Genomic DNA, 18,996 nt, shown 5'->3' on the forward strand with positions numbered 1-18,996 from the left:
CACAGTGTGTTATTAATATGGAAGCATGCAAAAAATAGTTCATTCAATCTTTATTTTGAAAACAAATATTTAATCCAAATATACAAATATTTGCATCTTACAGTAGAAATAGAAACAAAAAAAGCATTGTAAAGAATATGAGAATTACTTACAACAATTATTTAGTACATATTTATCTGACACATTGTGAATAGCTACACAGTAACTGTTGTCCTCATGGTAGTAGGAAAAGATGATGTGTCTAAATGTATAACAGTTTACATGAATGAGTTGGCTCCAATAGATTGCCTTTAGATGATAACCTAATCAAATTTCTAATACCCAACATATCAAGTTTCTGAGTTAGTAGTTTAACATGTGAATTTTGGGCGATGATATCTTCACCTGTAATCAGACAACAATCTTGTGGTTCTAACATTTCCAAATGGAATATTAGGATGCCTGAATCCTAACTCGGGTACTTGTCGATCAAAGCCAAAGGGGTCCCCTGTGGCATCTTTGAATAGTCTCCCTCTGTTTTCAGGATCATAAGCAGTAAATTTCCTCTTTACATTGATAACATCATTCTCTTTATCCATGGCTAAGTTGCCATATAAATATGGCCTTTTTGGAATATGAGGTGCTGCTGCTTGCAAGCCTAGAAACCGCTGGGTAGTTTCAGCTCTGTGGAACAATCAGAGGGCAGTTCTTAAAGTCCCTATTCTCCTTCAGAGGTTTATATATATTTTGATTCTTTGCGTTATCAGGATTAATCTCAAAAAAATTTATTTTGATTGATTAAATATTTCCCAACATATGCCACCTCAAAGTTCGTCCTTTGGCCACGCCCTTTTGATTTGGCCGGGCTAAGTTATCACTGGTAACTAAAAGTCCCTCATGACGTTACAGCAAGAATGTCTCTTGATCAATGTGCCAGCATTCACTTGAATAATGCCTTTAGATGAATCTGGTGTATTTGAGCAACCAGTGACCACGCAACGAGTCGGCATTTTCGCACCATTTTACAGCAATAGACACATGTTCTTATACAAGAAGTTAACATTCGTTCTTGCTGTGACGTCACTCGGCCCAGTTATTCTCTCCTGGCCAAGTCAAAGGGGCGTGGCCAAAAGAGTAACTTTGAGGCAGCATATCTCAGGAAATATTTAATCAATCGCAAAAATTTATTTTTGAGATTAATCCTGATAACACAAAGAATCGAATTTATATAGAAACTTCTGAGGGTGAATAGGGACTTTAAGGTTTAAGACTAACTTCTGATAAAATCATCTTTTGATAATGAATTTTGAATTGCACCAAGTTTGAAGGTTGTCATCGTAGTACACAGTCAACAAACATCACCACCTTCTATATGTCACTTCATCAACAGTGCAGTTGAGATATTTCTCTAAAGAAAATACGACAAGATCTATTTCCATAGTGCCCATTGTTTAACAATTATTCTGTTTTAAGTTGAATAATGCTGGTGATAGACACATGACAAATGATTTGTAGAGTGGCTATGCCCTAAACTGACATTCTAGCCATTTAAGATGTTCTCTCTATTTTATACCTTGTTATTTTTTCTTCTCTTTCACTCAAAGATCTTTCTTTATCTTGAAGCATTTTCTCCCTCTCTAAGCAAGGGGACACAATAAAAGAAAAAATAAAAACAAAAAAGACTAGTTTGACTTCAGTTACAATGCCATGACAAAATCTTTTGATATCTTTCCTCAAACTATTGATAATGAGTAGAAATCTAAAATTACAATACAATATAAGACTACTTTATTCATGATGATTAGGAGTAATAATATAAAAGTAAGTAACGTACATTATGAAAAGGAAACACAAGGTTAACCCTATAACATTTCCTAGAAGAATAAATGAGTAAAAAATAAGAAAATAAAAAATAAAAATAAATAATATGTGTATACATTGATTATTGCCTATCGCTATTTACATATTCACATATTTTAAGAATACTTTAACCCAGCTTTAGATTAAAAGATTCAGCTTCAACCACAAACTGCGGTAAATTATTGCATTCTTTCACTATGCGAATAAAAAATGAATATTTATAGGGATCCAAAGTCAACACCGGTTTTGTGATATACATACTTTCCAGCTCTTTTTGCTTCTCAGCCAGTTGTTTTTCCCACCTCCTGCAGAACTCAAAATCATCTTTCTTCCCATCATTTCTGAAATAAAAGGCCATAGATAAAAAAAAAAAAAATGGAGACCCTGTAGTGACTTTCATGTTCTCTACTGTGAATACTTATTGGGATGATGATGTCATTCAAAATTTGCCTTTCAGTAACTAGTAGACAGGCACACGAGAAAAATTGGAAATTCAAATGCAGAACAGCAGTTAGTTCACTAAAAATTATTTTCAATAGCAAATGTAAATGAAGGTGAACATTTACCTGGATGGGCTTGTATCAAAGGGTGCACTGTCATTGCCGAGTTAAAAGATACTTACACTAGTTCTGATTCTTGGTGAAATCTCTGAAAAAGTGGACTGCAAAGAAGTTTATCTATGGATGGTCGACGCTCCTCCTGCAGATTGGACATTTAAATAATCATGCTAAAGGAGCATATGTAGAATCATCCAGTTAAATAAATTTAGTAAATAATTAATCTTGCCATGCATTTTATTGATTACTGTACAGTCAGAGAAATGCTTCATTGTTTGGAAAAACCAACAGGACAAATTCTTACATTTACTCTCAGCATGGAGTTAACAGTTTCACTCAACTCTTGTGAGTACTGCTCAGGGATTGGGCGGAACTTCCCTACTCTTATCTTTGCCTCCAGACTCCTCTGATTCAGAGCAGTAAAGGGTGGTGACAAGGCGCACAGTTCATAAACCAGACATCCAAGTGACCATATGTCTGACTTTTCATTGTAACTTTGTTTGTTGACTTGCTCCTGATGAAGAAAACAAGAGGCTCTATCAAGGGGAACAAAATTTACAAGACTTTAAAGTTTTTACGTTTAATAACAATTATACCTATTGATTGTGATGCATTAACCATGGGAATCAAATAATATTTGGCATCTGGAAATAAAAAACACATTCTTCAATGCTGCAAAAGTTCCAAAAGTTAAACTACAAGCTCAAAGAGAATTCCTGCTGACCAAAAACAACAAGGCTCTCTTTTTTTTTTAGGTTTATTGGTATGTCCTCATTCAGGCAGAGATCTTTCACCTTTTGCCAGATTCACTTTTCTTTCAATTCATGCCCTTACACCTTACCATTCATAAGGAAAAATCAGTTAAATCTAAGATCATACAAAAAGGCTAAATTTAAAATAAAAGTAGTTAATAACTCACTGGCGACATGTAGTAAGGTGTCCCTACAAATGTTCTTGCAAAACTTGTGTCGTGTTGAAGTACTCTTGCTAATCCAAAATCTCCTAGTTTCACATCATCATTACCATCCAGGAAAACATTGGCCGGCTTAAGATCTCTATGTAGGACATGTGCACCATTCTTTCTGCGATGGCATTCTTTAAGAGCCTCAACCAACTGATACATGATTTTAATTATAAACTCTTCTTCTATAAGTCTCCTAAATAAAAGAAAAAGAACTTATTTTCATCTCATCTGCATTGCTATGTGAAAACCTCTGAAACAGATTTTGCTTAAGATTTCTTAATCTAAAATACCAAGAATATCAACAGTGTACCTCGCCACTTAACAGCTTGGTAATTAGCCACCACTACTCACCTCCACTGCAGTGAATAATTGTTAATTATTACTCAAACGGTAATGAGAATACTCGTACTTGACAGGACCCAGGTAGAAGTTTTCATCTTAATCTTACACCACATTCTTGTAACTAATTTACAAGGGAATTTGTAGCAGTCGGGGGGGGGGGGGGTGGGGAGTGGGGAGAATTAATAATCAGATCTTCAAAGGTGCATGTTCATGAATAACACGGGAGACGTTGTCAATAACTAAATACATTTGTGAGAGTAAAAAACTAATAAAATCAAGATCATCACTCACTTCTCTTTCCTGTGTTTTGCTATTAAAGCTCCTAAGTCACCTCCCTCACAAAACTCCATTATGATGTAAATAGTTGTGGTTGAGCGATCAAGAATTCTATCATAATAGCGTACAATGTGTGGATGTTTCAACTCTCGAAGAAGGTTCACCTCTGAAACTAGCATTTGTTTCTCAACTTCTGTCATTTTGCCATAATCAAGTTCTTTCCAAACGAGAACCTAAAAGAAAAGAACAACAAATATTTAACCATACACGCTAATGTCTGGTTGTAAAAACTAGGAATATCTAGACAAGTGTATATTTTAAGATGACCGAACAATGCAAACAGTTTTGGGCACAAGTTTCAAGACTTTTGCAAACCTTTATTTCAACTTGCCTGATTCAAGAAAGATTGTGGGTCCAATTACAAGCTAGCTGGTGATCATTATCGATAAACTGCTAAAATTCTTTAACAGTTTACCGAAATTTCAGTTCAAATATTTTGCAAAACGTGAAAGATAGTATAGGATAACTTTAGAAAAAATATTACCTTTTTATCGCTTCGTCGACGAATCTTTTTACACGTTCCGTATGAACCAGAGCCTATTTCTCCAAGAATATCGTAGTCTGTAAGTTTAGACGGCATAGCTTTCCTCTTCGCAATAATGCCTTGGGTAACAGTTGCTTTGCTCTTTAATCAACTACCGTTTGTCTAAGAATAAACAAATTTTAAAACGGTCAACCTCATCTTTTTTTTTTTCAGAAAACCTGTATGAAATTTAACTCAGGGCGAAAAAAAGTACACTGAAAAGAATGAGCGTCGTTTTGACGCAAAACTTACCAAACTAATGGTGAAAATTCCTGCTATGGCGAACAAAATTAAAATGGCATTCCACGCGAACAGTCAAAGCAGACTTGAACTTCGAGCGCAGCTTTCTGATTGGCTGATGCTCTCGCTCTCAAACTCAAGACGAGGCTGCCATTGAGATAAAGTTTTGTAGGTCTGCAAGTCGTGCAGAACAAAGCAGTACAGAATCGTTTCGATAAAATTGCACCGTTTGGAAAGTGTGGGTTTCTTTCTTTTCTTATTTTTTTCCTTTAAGAGGATACAAGGAATATTTCAGTTATAACGATTGAATAATTCTACTCAATTACTTTTTAATATATAATTTTCCAACTTGAAAGTTGGCTATCTATCAAATGGCTCGCTTCCCGGCATTATCTTCCCTCCATGTGAAAGTGTCATTCGGTCAGGAATACGAAAAACAGACAAGAAAAGGACGGAAAAGAAAAGAAATGACTTAACTTAGCTGACTGAGTTGAGGAAAAGTTTGGACGCTAAAGAATAAAACCCAAATGTTTTCCACGTGATGTACGCATTAGACAATCGAGTTTAAACGAAGTTTTTGCAAAATGAGAAGGCTCGATGAGATGATTCTATCAAAAATTTATATTGCGAATTAAGATAAATGTAAAAAATTTGCTTGTTAGACGGTGGACCAAGGATTCTTATTACTCATTCAACAAAACTTGTCGATTAGGTGTTAGGGCAAGAAACATTTTACGTGGATACCTGTATATTCAGTATCTAACAGTTGGTTCATAGGTCATTGTGGTATTGAGATTCAAAGCACCGTTGGACGCGAGAAGTTTAGAAATCGCGAAAGATGACTTGAGAGTTGCTTGAGGCATAGCTAAGAGCAACTCTAACTTCCTGAGTAATCTCCAAGCAGTGTCATATCTCAATGATTCGAGAGCCACATATGCAAGATTTTCCTTTAAATTAGCTTTTGTAATCGTTACGGTGGCCAATTTGCCATTTCAACTTTGTTGATATATCCAAATTATTTCCTTTAAATGGTTTGTCTATGGCCGTCGTCGAGACTATTTTGCTAGTACGTTAACGATAATTTCCTTCCGTGGGCGTACTTATTGTCTACTAACCTTGCCTGGGATCTACATTAAATTTCATGTTTTGGCTTTGCTTTCAAAGGTCGATGGTTTCATCGGAAGCCTTAAGTATGTTGTTACTCATTCGTGATAATCTAATGAAGATATATGGATTAAGTTCTGATAACAAATGTTTAACATTCCAAGGTCAGTTTGACCCGCATGCAAACTCATGCTTTCCGCCAGTGTATATAAAAGCGTTTGCTGAAGAGTTGGTGATTAGAATCAAAGAGAGGGTCAGCGGTGTTGGTCACTCCGAGCGATTAAAGACAAGCATAGTTAAAGAGGTGAATTTACGGTACGTAGAAGTTTGCAGACATTTTTACCATCGCAGTAGTGGCTGAGCTAAGCAATAGACTGCACCTTCTAGCTATCAGTTTGCTTGCGTAATGACTCAGGCGGGAAGTTGCGGGAGCACGAAAAAGTTTATGAATCACTCGCCTCCTGCTGGTGAATTACAAACTTTTCTTGTGTACGTGTTCTCCCAGCATCCCGAGTGGGTTATTACGCTAGTAAACAGACAGAAAGTGCGCTCTATTGCTTTTATAAAGTTTATTTCAAATTTTCTGTGGGTTTACCTTCGCGGGAAACGATAGTTTTTTGGAGCAATCAGGGCGTTCGTAGTATAGCACTTATTTCATTAACACAGATCCGAACAGGTTATAAGGAAGAAATACAAGTAAAGGTTTAGTGTCCTCGGTGCCTTCCGTTATGTGTGGTACACTCTGAGCTGCAATACAGTTAGTTTCCTGCCTAACCACGCTGGGAAGCCACCTTAGCAATTAATTAGTAGCTGATTAGAAATCTGTTTGCAAATTGGTAACCTCTCGTTGATACCATAGAGTTTTGCGTGGGTTTCTCTGCCGGTAAACGTCAGTCTTTTCAACAAGGCAAAGAGGAGAAAAAGCTGTTTGGACAATCATGCACGCCAGGAATAGCAATGGTGTTTTGAGAAATAACACGTTTTTAAAGACTAACTCACAGCCAATATCGGAACCAAAGTTAATCAAATTTAGGGGAAATCAAAACAAAGGTTTACGGGAAGACATTGACGCAGCAAATATCCAGTATGAAAATACAATATAAATCTTGTGTTCTTCAGGCGATTTTCCTTTCACTTCATGTTCCTTTTTGTTAAGATTTTTTTATCATAAAGAGAGAAAATTATTTGAAAAATCACGCAAGGAATAGCAGCGATGTTTATAGGAATAACATAGTTTTAAACGATGACTCACAACCAAAATTGGAACCAAGGTTCAAGGTATATGATATAATCAAATTAATTTAAGGAGAAATCAAAACGAACGCATTATATTTGCTTGAAGTAGAAAACACTCATTATGAGAACACAGGTATATATCTTGTTTTCTTGAGGCAATTTTTTTCTGTTAATTTTCTCATTTGTTGTTATAAAGATTTTTAACAGTTGCCTGATAGGAAGGAAAATGATTTTTAATCAGAGATAATCTGTGATAAATCAAAGAAAAAATTAAAATCATAATATACGAGATTGAAGATGAGTATTTTGTCTTTCAATAAAAATAATTTCATTGCTGCAAAGTATACCACCAAACAGTTTGTTCACTTGCTTATACATGGGAATCATCGATTAACGATTGCATTTGAAAACAGGTTTTTTTTTTAATTTCTCTACTTAAAATGATTAATAGAGAGATTTGTCTTCTTCATTGTAACTAAACCTGCGTATAATCTGTTTTTTTTTCCCGATTCTCTATTTATCGAGGTCTGTTGTCGAAACTCACGCCCTTCCGTCGAGTCACTTATGAATGAGGAATTTTTATCCTTTTTTTCTTCAACGGTCGAATGGAAAATTCTCAAGTTTCCGTAACGTTTCATGAATTTTAACTTCCTTTTTCACGAGACGCTATGAATGCAAAACGTTCCTTTTTTCTTTCCTTTGCAAATTTAGTTTTCAGACCTCCTTGAAATTACCTCATAAGTCGCAGTGATATAAGATATGTCATTTTTTGTTTATCACGGTAGCCATCGTAAACCTAAAATAGAGCTCTTTTTTGTAAATCTTCGCTTCATGCAAAACACATATAGCGGTCTTAATACATATACTTTAAACCAGGAAGTCAAACAAAAAATTGACAAATTATGTCTAATTTTTCTCTTCACGACAGCTTGACATTCAGCGAAGTTAAAAAGACGAAGAGCGGATTTTTAGCAGGAAAGATAACAGGACTTGGAATAACGGCGTAATCGTGAATTTTTCATAACAAAGAAAAACAATTATAGCTTAAAAAAATAAAAAATAGGTACATTTTTGCGAAAAGTCGATGAGTGCTTCAATTTTTCCTGTATTGGTCCCATGGGGTTGAAGACAAACATGCCAGACCGTTTGCAACTTGCACCGTTATTGAACAGTTCGAAAATTATTAATATATATATCTTATTAACCAAGCGCGAGGGCCGTACTGGGAGAATATCGGCCCGAGGTCTTGACAGTACGGACCGAGCGCAGCGAGGTCCGTACAAAAAAGACCAAGGGCCGATATTCATCCAGTACGGTCCCGAGCAAGCTTGGTTAATAAGGGATTTATTATACGACTGAAGTTCAAAGGGACACAAGTGGGGTATCATTCGGGACCATTCGGGACAGTGCCCGGTCCAATACTGAGAGACTATTGGACCGGCAATAGAGCATTTTGATTGGTTGATTTTAGTTATTGGCCCTCTGACTGCCTAAGTCGTGTCATAATTTGTGATATTTGATAGGAAACTTCAATTAAGATTTTCAAGAAACCCATTATTTCAACAAACTGTCGCCTCCGTCGCAGAATTAGACCTTTTGTGTGCTTGGGTTATGAATTTCCTCCAATGCGTCTCATGGTGCCACTATAATTGGCTGGGATTCTAAAATTTGTTTCTTAAGTTTCAAGTTTTCCCAACCATCAAGATTTATGCTGACAGTTTATTAATAGATTGTATTTTACACTTCAGGTAAGTAAGATTTTACACTGAGTTTTATCGAATGTCAATTTCTCACTTCATTTCTATAGATAACTTAATATATAACGCTGTTATTTAGTGAGCGAGGACAAGTGAATTGTCAATTTGGTGTGAAGTTTTAAATATTTTCCAACCGTGTCAGTGGATACGTCGATGTTTATGATATTCTGTTAGTTCCTTATTGAAAATTCTCGTATTTTAGTTATCGATCTAGCGGATTGATTAAAAGAAATTGTCTAACATTTTCATGAAAATTTGATATTCCAAAACTGAGAAAATGACATTACGCCAATATTTTCAAAAACCCTTGGTGTTTTGTCCAAATATTTCTTTCATTCAGATCATTTCTTTTCAAACGCGTATTCATGTGACTTCATGTGGGTTTCATTTATACTTTATGGAAGTGTTTTCTTTTTTTTGCGCATTAATGGTTTAGAATTACCTCCTAAAATGGGTTATATCTAAATTACACTAGTCTTCATTGATGTAAAGTATTAATTTCTACTAGCCACAGAAAGACCCATATCATACTCAAATAAATAAAAGGATGAAACATCTGCGGCAAAATACTAAAATTAAAACGGTAATGGACATATCCATCTCAATCGCTAACCCTAATACTGGTGTTATTTCTACGCCCAAGTCATGAAATATGCTTTAGTTTCATTACGTGTTAATTTCTCTATTTCGAAGCCCTCAGCTTTGAGTGGCGAACCTTTACCAGGGCTGCGGGCTCCGGGCCTGCTTTACCCAAACGAAACGTTTTAAAAACGCACTTGTGACCAGGTGGATTCACATTAACAAATATGAATGCTTCACCGGTTCAACACGAGCGTTAAACCTAAGGGTTAAAAAACCCGAAGTTTTGACGGTCTTAGGTTCGCGCTTCATCGAGCGGAAGTGATCATGCAAAATTTTGAACTCTAAATCTTGCCTTTTAGCCGAAGTAACTTTGAATACTCAAGTGGCAAATAAATGCTAATTTTACGATAGAGAAGATTCTTGCAATTGCAAATACTGTTTTTCAAATATTCTACAAGACACCCACCTGTTACGCAAATTAACATTTATGTAGGATCTTGGAAGATCCTGCGGGGATGAAGAAACCATAGCTTCAAAACTGTTCACCTAAGGCAGATTTTTGTGGTTTGTTCTGCTCTACCGAGCAACGCTGGGGTGTTGTTTCGGTCCAGATGTGACGTTGTACTTTATCAATGTAATAATCGTGGCAGGGAATTGACCCAACCTCGTTCCCAGAGCCTTTTCCCTTCCCAACTAATGGAAAAGGCCCTTAAAACTTAACTGAAGGTCTGGCACGGGACTAATCTACAACATATCTTACTGTTTATTTACAGAATCATTTCCACGTTTCTTCAAAAATTATTCATTAGATGTGTTCGCGATGGGATGTTCCGCTTCATTTCATAACCGCGGAGCAACCAAGAACTGGTCTCCAATCTCAGTTTCCCTTGGATTCAAAGGTCTCTCTACTCCTTTGAGTCGCAAGACGAAGAATACTTTGAAAGAATCATGGAAACTTGTCGAGCCTGTTAAGACTGAGGCGGGAAAGGCAATGTTTATGAGGTGAGCGAATATCTGTTGTAAGTTATTCATTAATTTTTCTGTTATCCATCTATTACAGTTTAAATGACAGGATCTAGGGATAAAGGATGTAAAAGAACAGGAAGGGGAGGGGGAGTCTATAAATGGTCCATAATGAGTTGCTCCTTTCGAGACAGACCATCAAGATGTATTCGTTTCATGAGAAATAATAACGAAGGATTAAAAAACAATCCGAAATCTAAGGAACATGTATAGTTCTAGTCACAAGAGATTCACAGTCGTAAAAGAGCTCTGCATTGTCTCACGGGTAACGAAAGAGAACTTTTCCTTTTCCTCCGATACTTTCTAATTAACAAAAAGATTCCATATTGCCCTACTTTTGTTCATTAATGGATCACTGATGACATCAAGTAAGAAAGAAATAAGCGACGCATGCGTCGCAGCCCAGTGTAAATGATTGTGAATATATGGAAATCATATATAAGAACTGCGGGGTGAGAAATGAATATCAAAGCGATCTTCGCAATGGTGAACACCACGTGAGCAGTGGTGAAAATAAGGCCTGAAAAATATTCAGGTCGGTACGGAATTTGAACCCATGATATCTGCGATACCGGTGCAGAGCTCTACCAGTTGAGTTCACAAACCACTGAAATGGCAGCTGGTCATTATGATGGTTCATAATAAAACCCGTGAAGGGATGAATCAATGATTGTGAATATATGAAAATCATATGCGTGAACTGCGGGTGAAGCAATGAATATCAAAGATGTTCTTTCTTGCCACATTTGACGTCTTCTGTAATCTACTGACTGTACAGACCTATGGCGACATGGAAGTTATTTGGTATTTTTTTTAGGATAAAATACAAAATGCTGTTAATGGTGACGTCATATAGGCGTCTATCCTCCAATAAATCACGAGTGAGAACCAATCAAAATGCGCGGGTAAAGGTATTTAGACTGCGTGGATAACATCGGCTTATCTTATAAATGAATAGCCTGCTTGCAGGAGGTAGTTTGTGTTTTCAAGCGCGAGATTCAGCGCGGCGAATTTTCGGTCGCCTTATTGGACGGGTGGAAGATTTAGGACAAGTGACAAGGCGAGGGGAGGGGGGAGGGGTAGAAATATGGTACATCTGAGTAGCAACTGATAACATTTGCGGAAAGGAGATTGTTCTGAAACAATTAGTTCTTTATTTGTACTTTTTGCCATTTAAGGCTTTTCGAGACACATCCAAACATTCAGGACACATTTCCAACATTCAAAGGCGTCAGCTTAGACGAGTTGATGAACTCTCGATCCTTGTATCTTCATGCCAAGCGAGTTATGGCTGCTGTTGAAAATACTATCAATGCATTAGATGATTGTGAAGTGTTATTGGAAAGTCTTTCAAGCCTGGGACAAAGACATAAAGTTTGGTTTGTCAGGGAGGAACATTTTAAGGTTTGAAAATTAAACTATACTTCTAATTTTAATTCCTCAGACATACTTTTTGCCGGTGTTCTCCTTGCTCTTTAATTTGGTATCGAAAGTAATGCAGGATTTTTTTGGTTTTACTTATCTTCGCTCTGTGATTGGTCCAGAAAAATCGCGCCAATACATATATCTTATTAACCAAGCGCGAGGGCCGTACTGGGAGAATATCGGCCCGAGGTCTTGACAGTACGGACCGAGCGCAGCGAGGTCCGTAGAAAAAAGACCGAGGGCCGATATTCTTCCAGTACGGTCCCGAGCAAGCTTGGTTAATAAGAGATTTATTATACGACTGAAGTTCAAAGGGACACAAGTGCGGTATCATTCGGGACCACTCGGGACAGTGCCCGGTCCAATACTGAGAGAATATTGACCGGCAATAGAGCATTTTGATTGGTTGATTTTAGTTATTGGCCCTCTGTCTGCCTGAGTCGTGTAATAAAACTTCTTAGCCAATCGTATTCAATACTTACACCAATCGCGTGATTTGGTCACCCGCGTTTTCCCGCGTTTCATGCAGTTTGTCTGTTTTTACTGGATCAGTTGTCATTGGCTAATGATAATGTCAACCTTCACTTCTATTAGCTGCTCTGATTACTTTGGTTTTGGTTTTTCGAAAACTCAACTGAAATTAGGCTCGATTATTAGCCGCTGTTCGGGAACCGGAGCCCGCGCTCCTCCCCGAAGAGAGTCTCGTCAGAGCCAATAGGTGAATTGTGGGTTATGTGTGGTTTAAAGATGGAGCTGTCCTATTGGTGGAAACATATGGTAAGGTGAAAAACAAAAGAATACATTTTTTGAATGAAAAGTGTACGTTGATACCGATGAAAGATATAATTTTGTTCAAGAGTTTTGCCACTTACCATGCAACCTAAATGTTGGGAAAAGGCCGCAGACTGCCATGTGTTTTTGAATATATGAAAATCATATATGTGAACTGCGGTTGAGGAAATGAGTATGAGAGCGATCTTCGCAATATAACGAACAATACTTAAGCAGTAGTGAAGATAAGGCCTGAAAAAAAAACAAAAAAACTCAGGCCTGCTTAAGTAGTGTTCATTACTGCGAAGATCGCTCTCATACTCAGACTGCCGTATGTTGCCTAAGCACATCCCCCAATTGGATAAGATATTTCGCTTCTGTTTTTCCTTTGCAGGTTGTTGGTGAAGCTCTTCTGTGGACATTACAGAATATGCTCGAGGCAAAATGTACGAATGAAGTTACATTGGCTTGGACAGAGTTGTATAACTTCATAACTAAAACGATGTTACGTGGAATTTCAAGTAATAACATAGACAAATGAATAAAAAGTTGTCTGAATATAAAAATGTGTGATTTGCACGCAGAATATATATCTAATCAAATATGTAAATAATATAACGTTCTTTGCTTATGTTTTATTCATTTGTTTCTTTTTCTTGGGTACTTGTTTTGTTACCAATTTGTTTTTAGCGGCAAGTATTTGTGTAAATAAGAAAATAAATAAATAAAAAGTGAAATAACTGGATAGGAAAATAAGAGAATGATTGAATGGTTTTAATACGACAGGCTTTGGCAAATTTTCAACATTTCTCTAACCTTAAATGGGGACAAGGTGTCGTTATCATCTAGGAGAGTGTCAAAGTAAATTGTTGGTGCTCTTCAGTTACGACTTCGATCTGGATACTGAAGTATCACTGTAAATCTTTCAAGGCGAACTAATTTCCAGACGAGTGTGATAACTTCGAAAAGTCAATGAATTACTGCGAAAAAACAATTACCGAGAAGGTAATTGTTTTTTTTTTTTCTACTCATTCCTGACAGAACACTACTGACCCCCGCTAACCGAATATATAATACTCTCAAAAGATCCTTGACGGGCGTGATCATTCTCTTGTACATGTGTGTATACTAATAGTCCCTCTTAATCTAAGTTTTATTTAAAATTAGAGCAGTTTCTAATGAATTGTGAAAAAAATCCTGGACTGCGTTAGTTTTGCCGATTTGCTCTGTAATTAGCCTAGAAAAAACTCGCGCCACTCCCTCTCAACCATTCAAATTCAAATAGTTCAGTTTGAAAAAACAGTGATAGCCTGGGATCGAAAGTATCCGCGCAAGCGCTTATGGGATTGTTTGGGGGGAACTCCGAACCGGCCATTTTAATTTTGAAAAATGCCAAAGCATACAAGTTGCAGCGTGCCCTTGCACACAAATATTTTCAGAAACTCCTCCGGATTGACGTTCTATCGAATACCTAAAGAGAAGAGTATTCGCCGGAAATATGTACGTTTAATCCGGAACGAAAATAATTTAAAGTTAGAGTCCGACAGCACACGCGTTTGCTCTGCTCATTGGAGTGGAAGTAAAAAGCTGACCAGAAATCACCTGCCATCAATATTTCCTTGGAGTAAGGAGAAAACTGAGCGACGGATTTTGTCCAAGGACGGAATCGATTACAAATGTGAGCAGTAAGAAGGAGAGTCGATGTATTTATTACCGAAATGGATGATGGGCCTCTTCTCAACATTGAAGAGCGCATGCAAGGCGCTGTTTACATACCGGCTCCATCTTTCAGTGATGCTGAGACTCAAACTGAAGTGACTAAACAATTACTGGATCGAATTGAAGCTGAACTAAATGAGATCAATCGCACGTTAGTCACTCGTCGGCGTTTTCCGCGCTTTTTCTTTGGCTTCTGATGATGATATTCTTTGTTCTGATTGACCTTTGGAATTACCTTGGTCGGTCAATTAGCCTCCATTTGGCGCGAAAATATGCACACATATTTATCTGCGGACATTATCTGTTCCGAGATGCAAACAGTTTTCCTAGATAGGAAGCTCGAGGAAAACTGTGAGCTTCGAGGAACAGATAGTAACAAAAGAAAAATATACAAGAATGTTTTCGCACGAGAAAAATGTTTACGAACAGCTTACCGTTAACGGCGTGAAATGGTCACTTTTCGGTGTTCTCTGTTACGATTTTATGAACAACAACATGTCCCTCCTCGTGCAACAACCAAACGTTTCTCACCTTGAATTAAATTTTAAGTGTATAATTTTTTTATCGGACGTAAGGTTTGAAAATTGGGGACTGTCACTTGGGGTATATCCTCGGATATACATCCCCAGATTTATTTGGGGGATATACGGTCATGTGATATGTTTTGACCAATCGCGCGCGAGCAAAAGTATTTGTTGGATTGTAATATGCGGTATTGTTAGGAGGAAGGCTATTGTTGGAAAATAGCGAAGTTTGAGGAAATGGTCCAAGAAATTAAGATGAATAAGATTTTAAGCTTGTCTTTTTAACTCATGGGATTTTTCTTAAGACCAGTGAATGAGAAGAAGATCAGTAAGGGTAAAGTCAAGCACTACCATAAGATATCACAGACTTCAATAGTGTTCATGTGCTAGTTTTCATTCAAATGTGTACTTTGGATCCTGTTTTCTATTGAGTAAAATTTTGAGCTCCCTCTAACAAATAGATTCTATTTTGCCGTACGTCAGTTCACCAGAAGTGACACATTGGCGCAGTCGAACTGTGATCTATAGCTAGTTATGAACAGAGCTACCGAGCGATGGCAACTGATTATGCAACCCAGTAGATGCGAGCGGATGTAATCGGATGTTTGACGTAAAACAATAGGAATGTCACAGCTCTGTTTTGATGAGGAGACCTTTCTAATAATAGATCTCCTCGGTGATAAAAAAGGATTTGTTCAAACATCACTTGTTTTCCCGCCCATTTGTGGTTTTTGCTTCCGGGGACCACGGGCTTCGGCACTTTTTCCCTATAGCGGACATCTTGTTATGTTTTGAGCTTCAAATAAATCATTTTATTAGAGGAGTTACTCCTGCTTATTCGACTGTTCTGGTATCGAGAACACTTGAGTCCAAAGCTTAATATGGGCTCCTAACGGTGCTGAATCTAAATGAGCGATAGATCCCTTGTTAACTAGCTCACTTGTTATGCAAAAGTATGAAACCAAAGTTGACCTTCAAGTCTCTGGCATTGAAATTGGCCCGATTTATACTGGAGACGGATCATCCGTCCCGATGGATTATCCGTCGAGAAGGATCATTTGTCTAGTATAAATATGTGAAGGAATATGAGACGAACTATCGGTGTGTCGTGTGACTCATCCCGTGTTTTATACTGGACGATTTTTCTGAACACAACGAAAAGGCTTGGGCCCTAGTCAAATGTTTTAGTGCGGCATTGGCGGCAAATTTCAAAATGGCGGCAATGACACTGGTGCTTTTTCTCCTCTGCTAACACAAGCGTAAGGTATTTCATTTATGTATTCGTCCATACACGTTCTTTTTTTTGACTTTCTGGGCTTGTACGAACCACCATTTGACTTGTCCGCCATCTTGAATTGATAGTTTATTGAAAACAACCGCTGGCTTCTTGTAACGAGGTGTAGTTTTCGTGGATAGTTCGTCTTCTTCCCGCATTTATACACAGCGACGGATCATCCGTCTTGACGAGTTATCCACAATAATTCGTCTGACAAGACAAACTATCGCGATAGCTCGTCTGGATGGATGATCCGACTGGTTGCCCGTATTTATACACAGACGGATTATTAGACGAGCTACCGTTCCTTGCCCAAGCTCGTCCTAGACGGATGATTCGTCTCTAGTATAAATCGGGCCATTGTGTGTAGAGTGACCAATCGGAATTTGGTCCAGTTTTAGCAAGAATATAATTTCCCATCATCCGCTTCGTTTACGCGAATCCCGACTAACATCGTTTTTGTTATGAACTTAAACAGTTCTGTCCAGGCCTCTAAAACCTGACTCGTGCATTTAGACTGAAGCAGGTCTTGCAAAGTCCACAACAGAGCCTCACCAACAACCTACGGAACAAAACGAAAACGTGTCGTTAACGATCGTAAATCACCGCAAATGTTCGTAGAACAACAGTTTAAGGTTCCGATATTCTAAAAACGATATGAAAATGCTTGTTAGATATTCGTTAAGCACGCAGTTCTTTTTCTCAGTTATGAAAAGTAATGATCTAAAGTTTTTCTTTAGAATCCAATAAAAGGGAATATCACAATTTGATGTTTAACTCTTGCCTTTTTAAAAGAAAAAAAGTAATTAGGAACTGTTAGCTTGAGTTACGAGGATGATCAGATAATGCATTGGTTCAAACTTAATTCGCTCCATAGTTAATCTGCAGAATAAACCTAATTTTGCCGAGTGAGAGCTCATTACTTTCTTGGTGAAAATTTTAGCTGCTATTTTTTATCTCTACGGCAGCGGAAGGCTGGGGAAAGCAAGAAATTTGAAACAAGAGGGTTAGTGACGGTCGAAGGAAAGGAGAGGGGAGGGGGTGGAGCATAGAAAACACTGCTTCTCGCCTTTTCCCACTCCCTACCCCCACCGTCGATTCTAACTCTAAATCAAACAGGGCCGGTCAGATGAACAATAGCGAGCTTGTAGCGTTAACTCGCCCTAATAAGACAAGATGTAAAACAGAAACCCATCCCCACTTATTTATTTGCGCTGCAACAAACTTTAAACAGTTTACTTTTCTTTATTTCGAGTGATCGGTTGTTCTGGTCAGCCGTTGCAGTTTCTTCGATTCTGAATTTTAGACTTGGTCGAATAATCCCCTTTTCAGTTGCGTGCTTGGTTGCCAAGCCGTTGAAAAGGAGTGAGACTAAGGGCGAGCCTGTCATGATACAAACGTATCTGCTTTTCAAGTATAAATTACTTCGTTATCATGCCAACCAGATACTGGTCTTTATACCTTTTGGTGTTCATTACGAGAAAATACGCATTTATTTGCGTTAAAAAGTGAACAATTGCGTGAAAATACAATTATGAGAGATAAAGAAAACCGTAATTTGCGCGTAAACAGGAATCAATAACGATTTTTGCATTTTAATCAGCATTCAATAACAATTTTGGGCATTCTTATGCGTCATTCGTCAAACTAAAGAGAAAAATATACTAGCATTTGCGTTAACATTCAAGTCATTTACACCCTCTTGAAAGTGAATAGAGGCAAAACACAAACAATATAGTGCATGAACCATTCATTAACATTTTTTCACACTGTTTGCAATTCAATAGCATTACTGGACGGCATTAGCATGAATAAGACAATTATTAATACACTTGTATAGACAGTTCAGTGTTTTTTATATTCAATATGCTAGAAGCCATTTTCAACTGAACACCGATTTTGCCTGAATTTACATTCAGTAGAGTTCGTCCGGTTAATTCGCTTCGAAGAAACCGAATACTACTCTAACACAGAGAGAGAATCGTGAGAGGATTGAAGACGAGGACGAAGATTATCTTGTGGTCGCGGAATCGCTAGGAGTGAACCAATCAAGGGCAAGAGGCATTGTGGCGCGCTACATCAGAGAGGGGGCAGGATCCAGGAGAGAGATCACGAGGAAGTATAATATAATAATATAGATCAATTTCTATAGCGCATTTCCATGTAAATGCTCTAATGCGCTTTACAACACTGTGCGGGGGACTTTTCCAGACTGCCGGCGGCAGTTTACAATTAATAAAGGAGAAATTTTTACAGATGCCCCCTCCCCCCCTTCCCAGTAAACAGGCCAGACCACATCACAGTAATCTCGTGATGTGGGTTCTTTAACGTCCCTTGCCGAAATTAACTAATTGATAGGTGCAGGAGACGGGACCTCCGGCTTTACGTCCTATCCGAGAAGACGAAGCAATGTGAGTGAAGCGTCTTGCTTAAGGACACAACGTCAAGCCCCAGCCAGGACTTGAACCCGGGCCATCTGACCTAGAGTCCAGCGCACTGACCACTGGACTACTCACGCCTCACAACAAACAAGGTGCGCGTGGATGATAAGATGAGAGATTGCCTAGAGGAAATCATCAACGAAAACTGTTTACTCACACTTGTTCGGATAAACTACCACTCAAACCCGAGATCCATGACTGTCTATGACTGCACTGTGGCAAGGACATTAGACGGGATGCTCTTCTGAGTGAAACTTGCAAATAGGTATTTTTCAATTGAAATTCTATGTGTGACTATTGAAAATAAAAAACGCTCAATTGTTTGTACAAGCGCAGA

At 37.9% G+C, this 18,996-nt stretch overlaps 3 protein-coding genes across 8 annotated transcripts in view; 1 reads left to right on the top strand and 2 right to left on the bottom strand.

Moving 5' to 3' along the window:
- Nucleotides 1–35: 35 nt before the first annotated feature.
- On the bottom strand, nt 36–5,973 carry LOC111328164 (serine/threonine-protein kinase Nek2). The gene is made up of 9 exons (XM_022932537.2): nt 4,814–5,973; nt 4,523–4,684; nt 3,994–4,211; nt 3,316–3,553; nt 2,701–2,910; nt 2,462–2,538; nt 2,101–2,180; nt 1,553–1,616; nt 36–663 (listed from the first exon to the last, which is right to left on the bottom strand). The coding sequence occupies exons 2-9, from the start codon at nt 4,616–4,618 to the stop codon at nt 381–383; spliced, it is 1,266 nt and encodes a 421-aa protein (XP_022788272.1). The 5' UTR covers nt 4,619–4,684; nt 4,814–5,973; the 3' UTR covers nt 36–380.
- A 128-nt stretch (nt 5,974–6,101) lies between these two features.
- LOC111328193 (neuroglobin) lies at nt 6,102–13,444 on the top strand. 3 transcript variants are annotated; one of them, XM_022932570.2, is made up of 4 exons: nt 6,102–6,220; nt 10,254–10,482; nt 11,682–11,907; nt 13,094–13,444. In XM_022932570.2, the coding sequence occupies exons 2-4, from the start codon at nt 10,301–10,303 to the stop codon at nt 13,238–13,240; spliced, it is 555 nt and encodes a 184-aa protein (XP_022788305.1). In that variant the 5' UTR covers nt 6,102–6,220; nt 10,254–10,300; the 3' UTR covers nt 13,241–13,444. The 3 variants fall into 3 exon arrangements, with proteins under 3 accessions (XP_022788305.1, XP_022788303.1, XP_088600550.1); XM_022932568.2 differs by lacking the exon at nt 6,102–6,220 and adding an exon at nt 8,614–8,889; XM_088744424.1 differs by lacking the exon at nt 6,102–6,220 and adding an exon at nt 9,915–10,114.
- A 1,876-nt stretch (nt 13,445–15,320) lies between these two features.
- The window catches only part of LOC111328188 (neuroglobin), a 12,828-nt gene continuing 9,152 nt past the window's right edge, over nt 15,321–18,996 (bottom strand). For all 4 annotated transcript variants that reach the window (XM_022932565.2, XM_088745511.1, XM_088745513.1 and 1 more), the window contains exon 4: nt 15,321–16,780. In XM_022932565.2, the coding sequence (XP_022788300.2) occupies nt 16,616–16,780 (165 nt within the window). In that variant the 3' untranslated portion in view covers nt 15,321–16,615. The remainder of the gene's footprint in view (nt 16,781–18,996) is intronic.

The sequence above is a fragment of the Stylophora pistillata genome, chromosome 14, assembly GCF_964205215.1.
Source record: "Stylophora pistillata chromosome 14, jaStyPist1.2, whole genome shotgun sequence".
Lineage (NCBI taxonomy): Eukaryota > Metazoa > Cnidaria > Anthozoa > Scleractinia > Pocilloporidae > Stylophora > Stylophora pistillata.

Excerpts from the sequence above, each read along its gene's own strand:
- LOC111328193 (XM_022932570.2), top strand. The coding sequence starts at position 10,301 with ATGGGATGTTCCGCTTCATTTCATAACCGCGGAGCAACCAAGAACTGG. Across the intron at positions 10,483-11,681 it reads GGAAAGGCAATGTTTATGAG|GCTTTTCGAGACACATCCAA; the intron begins GTGAGCGAATAT and ends TTGCCATTTAAG. Across the intron at positions 11,908-13,093 it reads TCAGGGAGGAACATTTTAAG|GTTGTTGGTGAAGCTCTTCT; the intron begins GTTTGAAAATTA and ends TTTCCTTTGCAG.
- LOC111328164 (XM_022932537.2), bottom strand. The coding sequence starts at position 4,618 with ATGCCGTCTAAACTTACAGACTACGATATTCTTGGAGAAATAGGCTCT. Across the intron at positions 2,539-2,700 it reads ACTCCATGCTGAGAGTAAAT|GAGGAGCGTCGACCATCCAT; the intron begins GTAAGAATTTGT and ends TCCAATCTGCAG. Across the intron at positions 664-1,552 it reads AGAGAAGAAAAAATAACAAG|AGCTGAAACTACCCAGCGGT; the intron begins GTATAAAATAGA and ends ATTGTTCCACAG.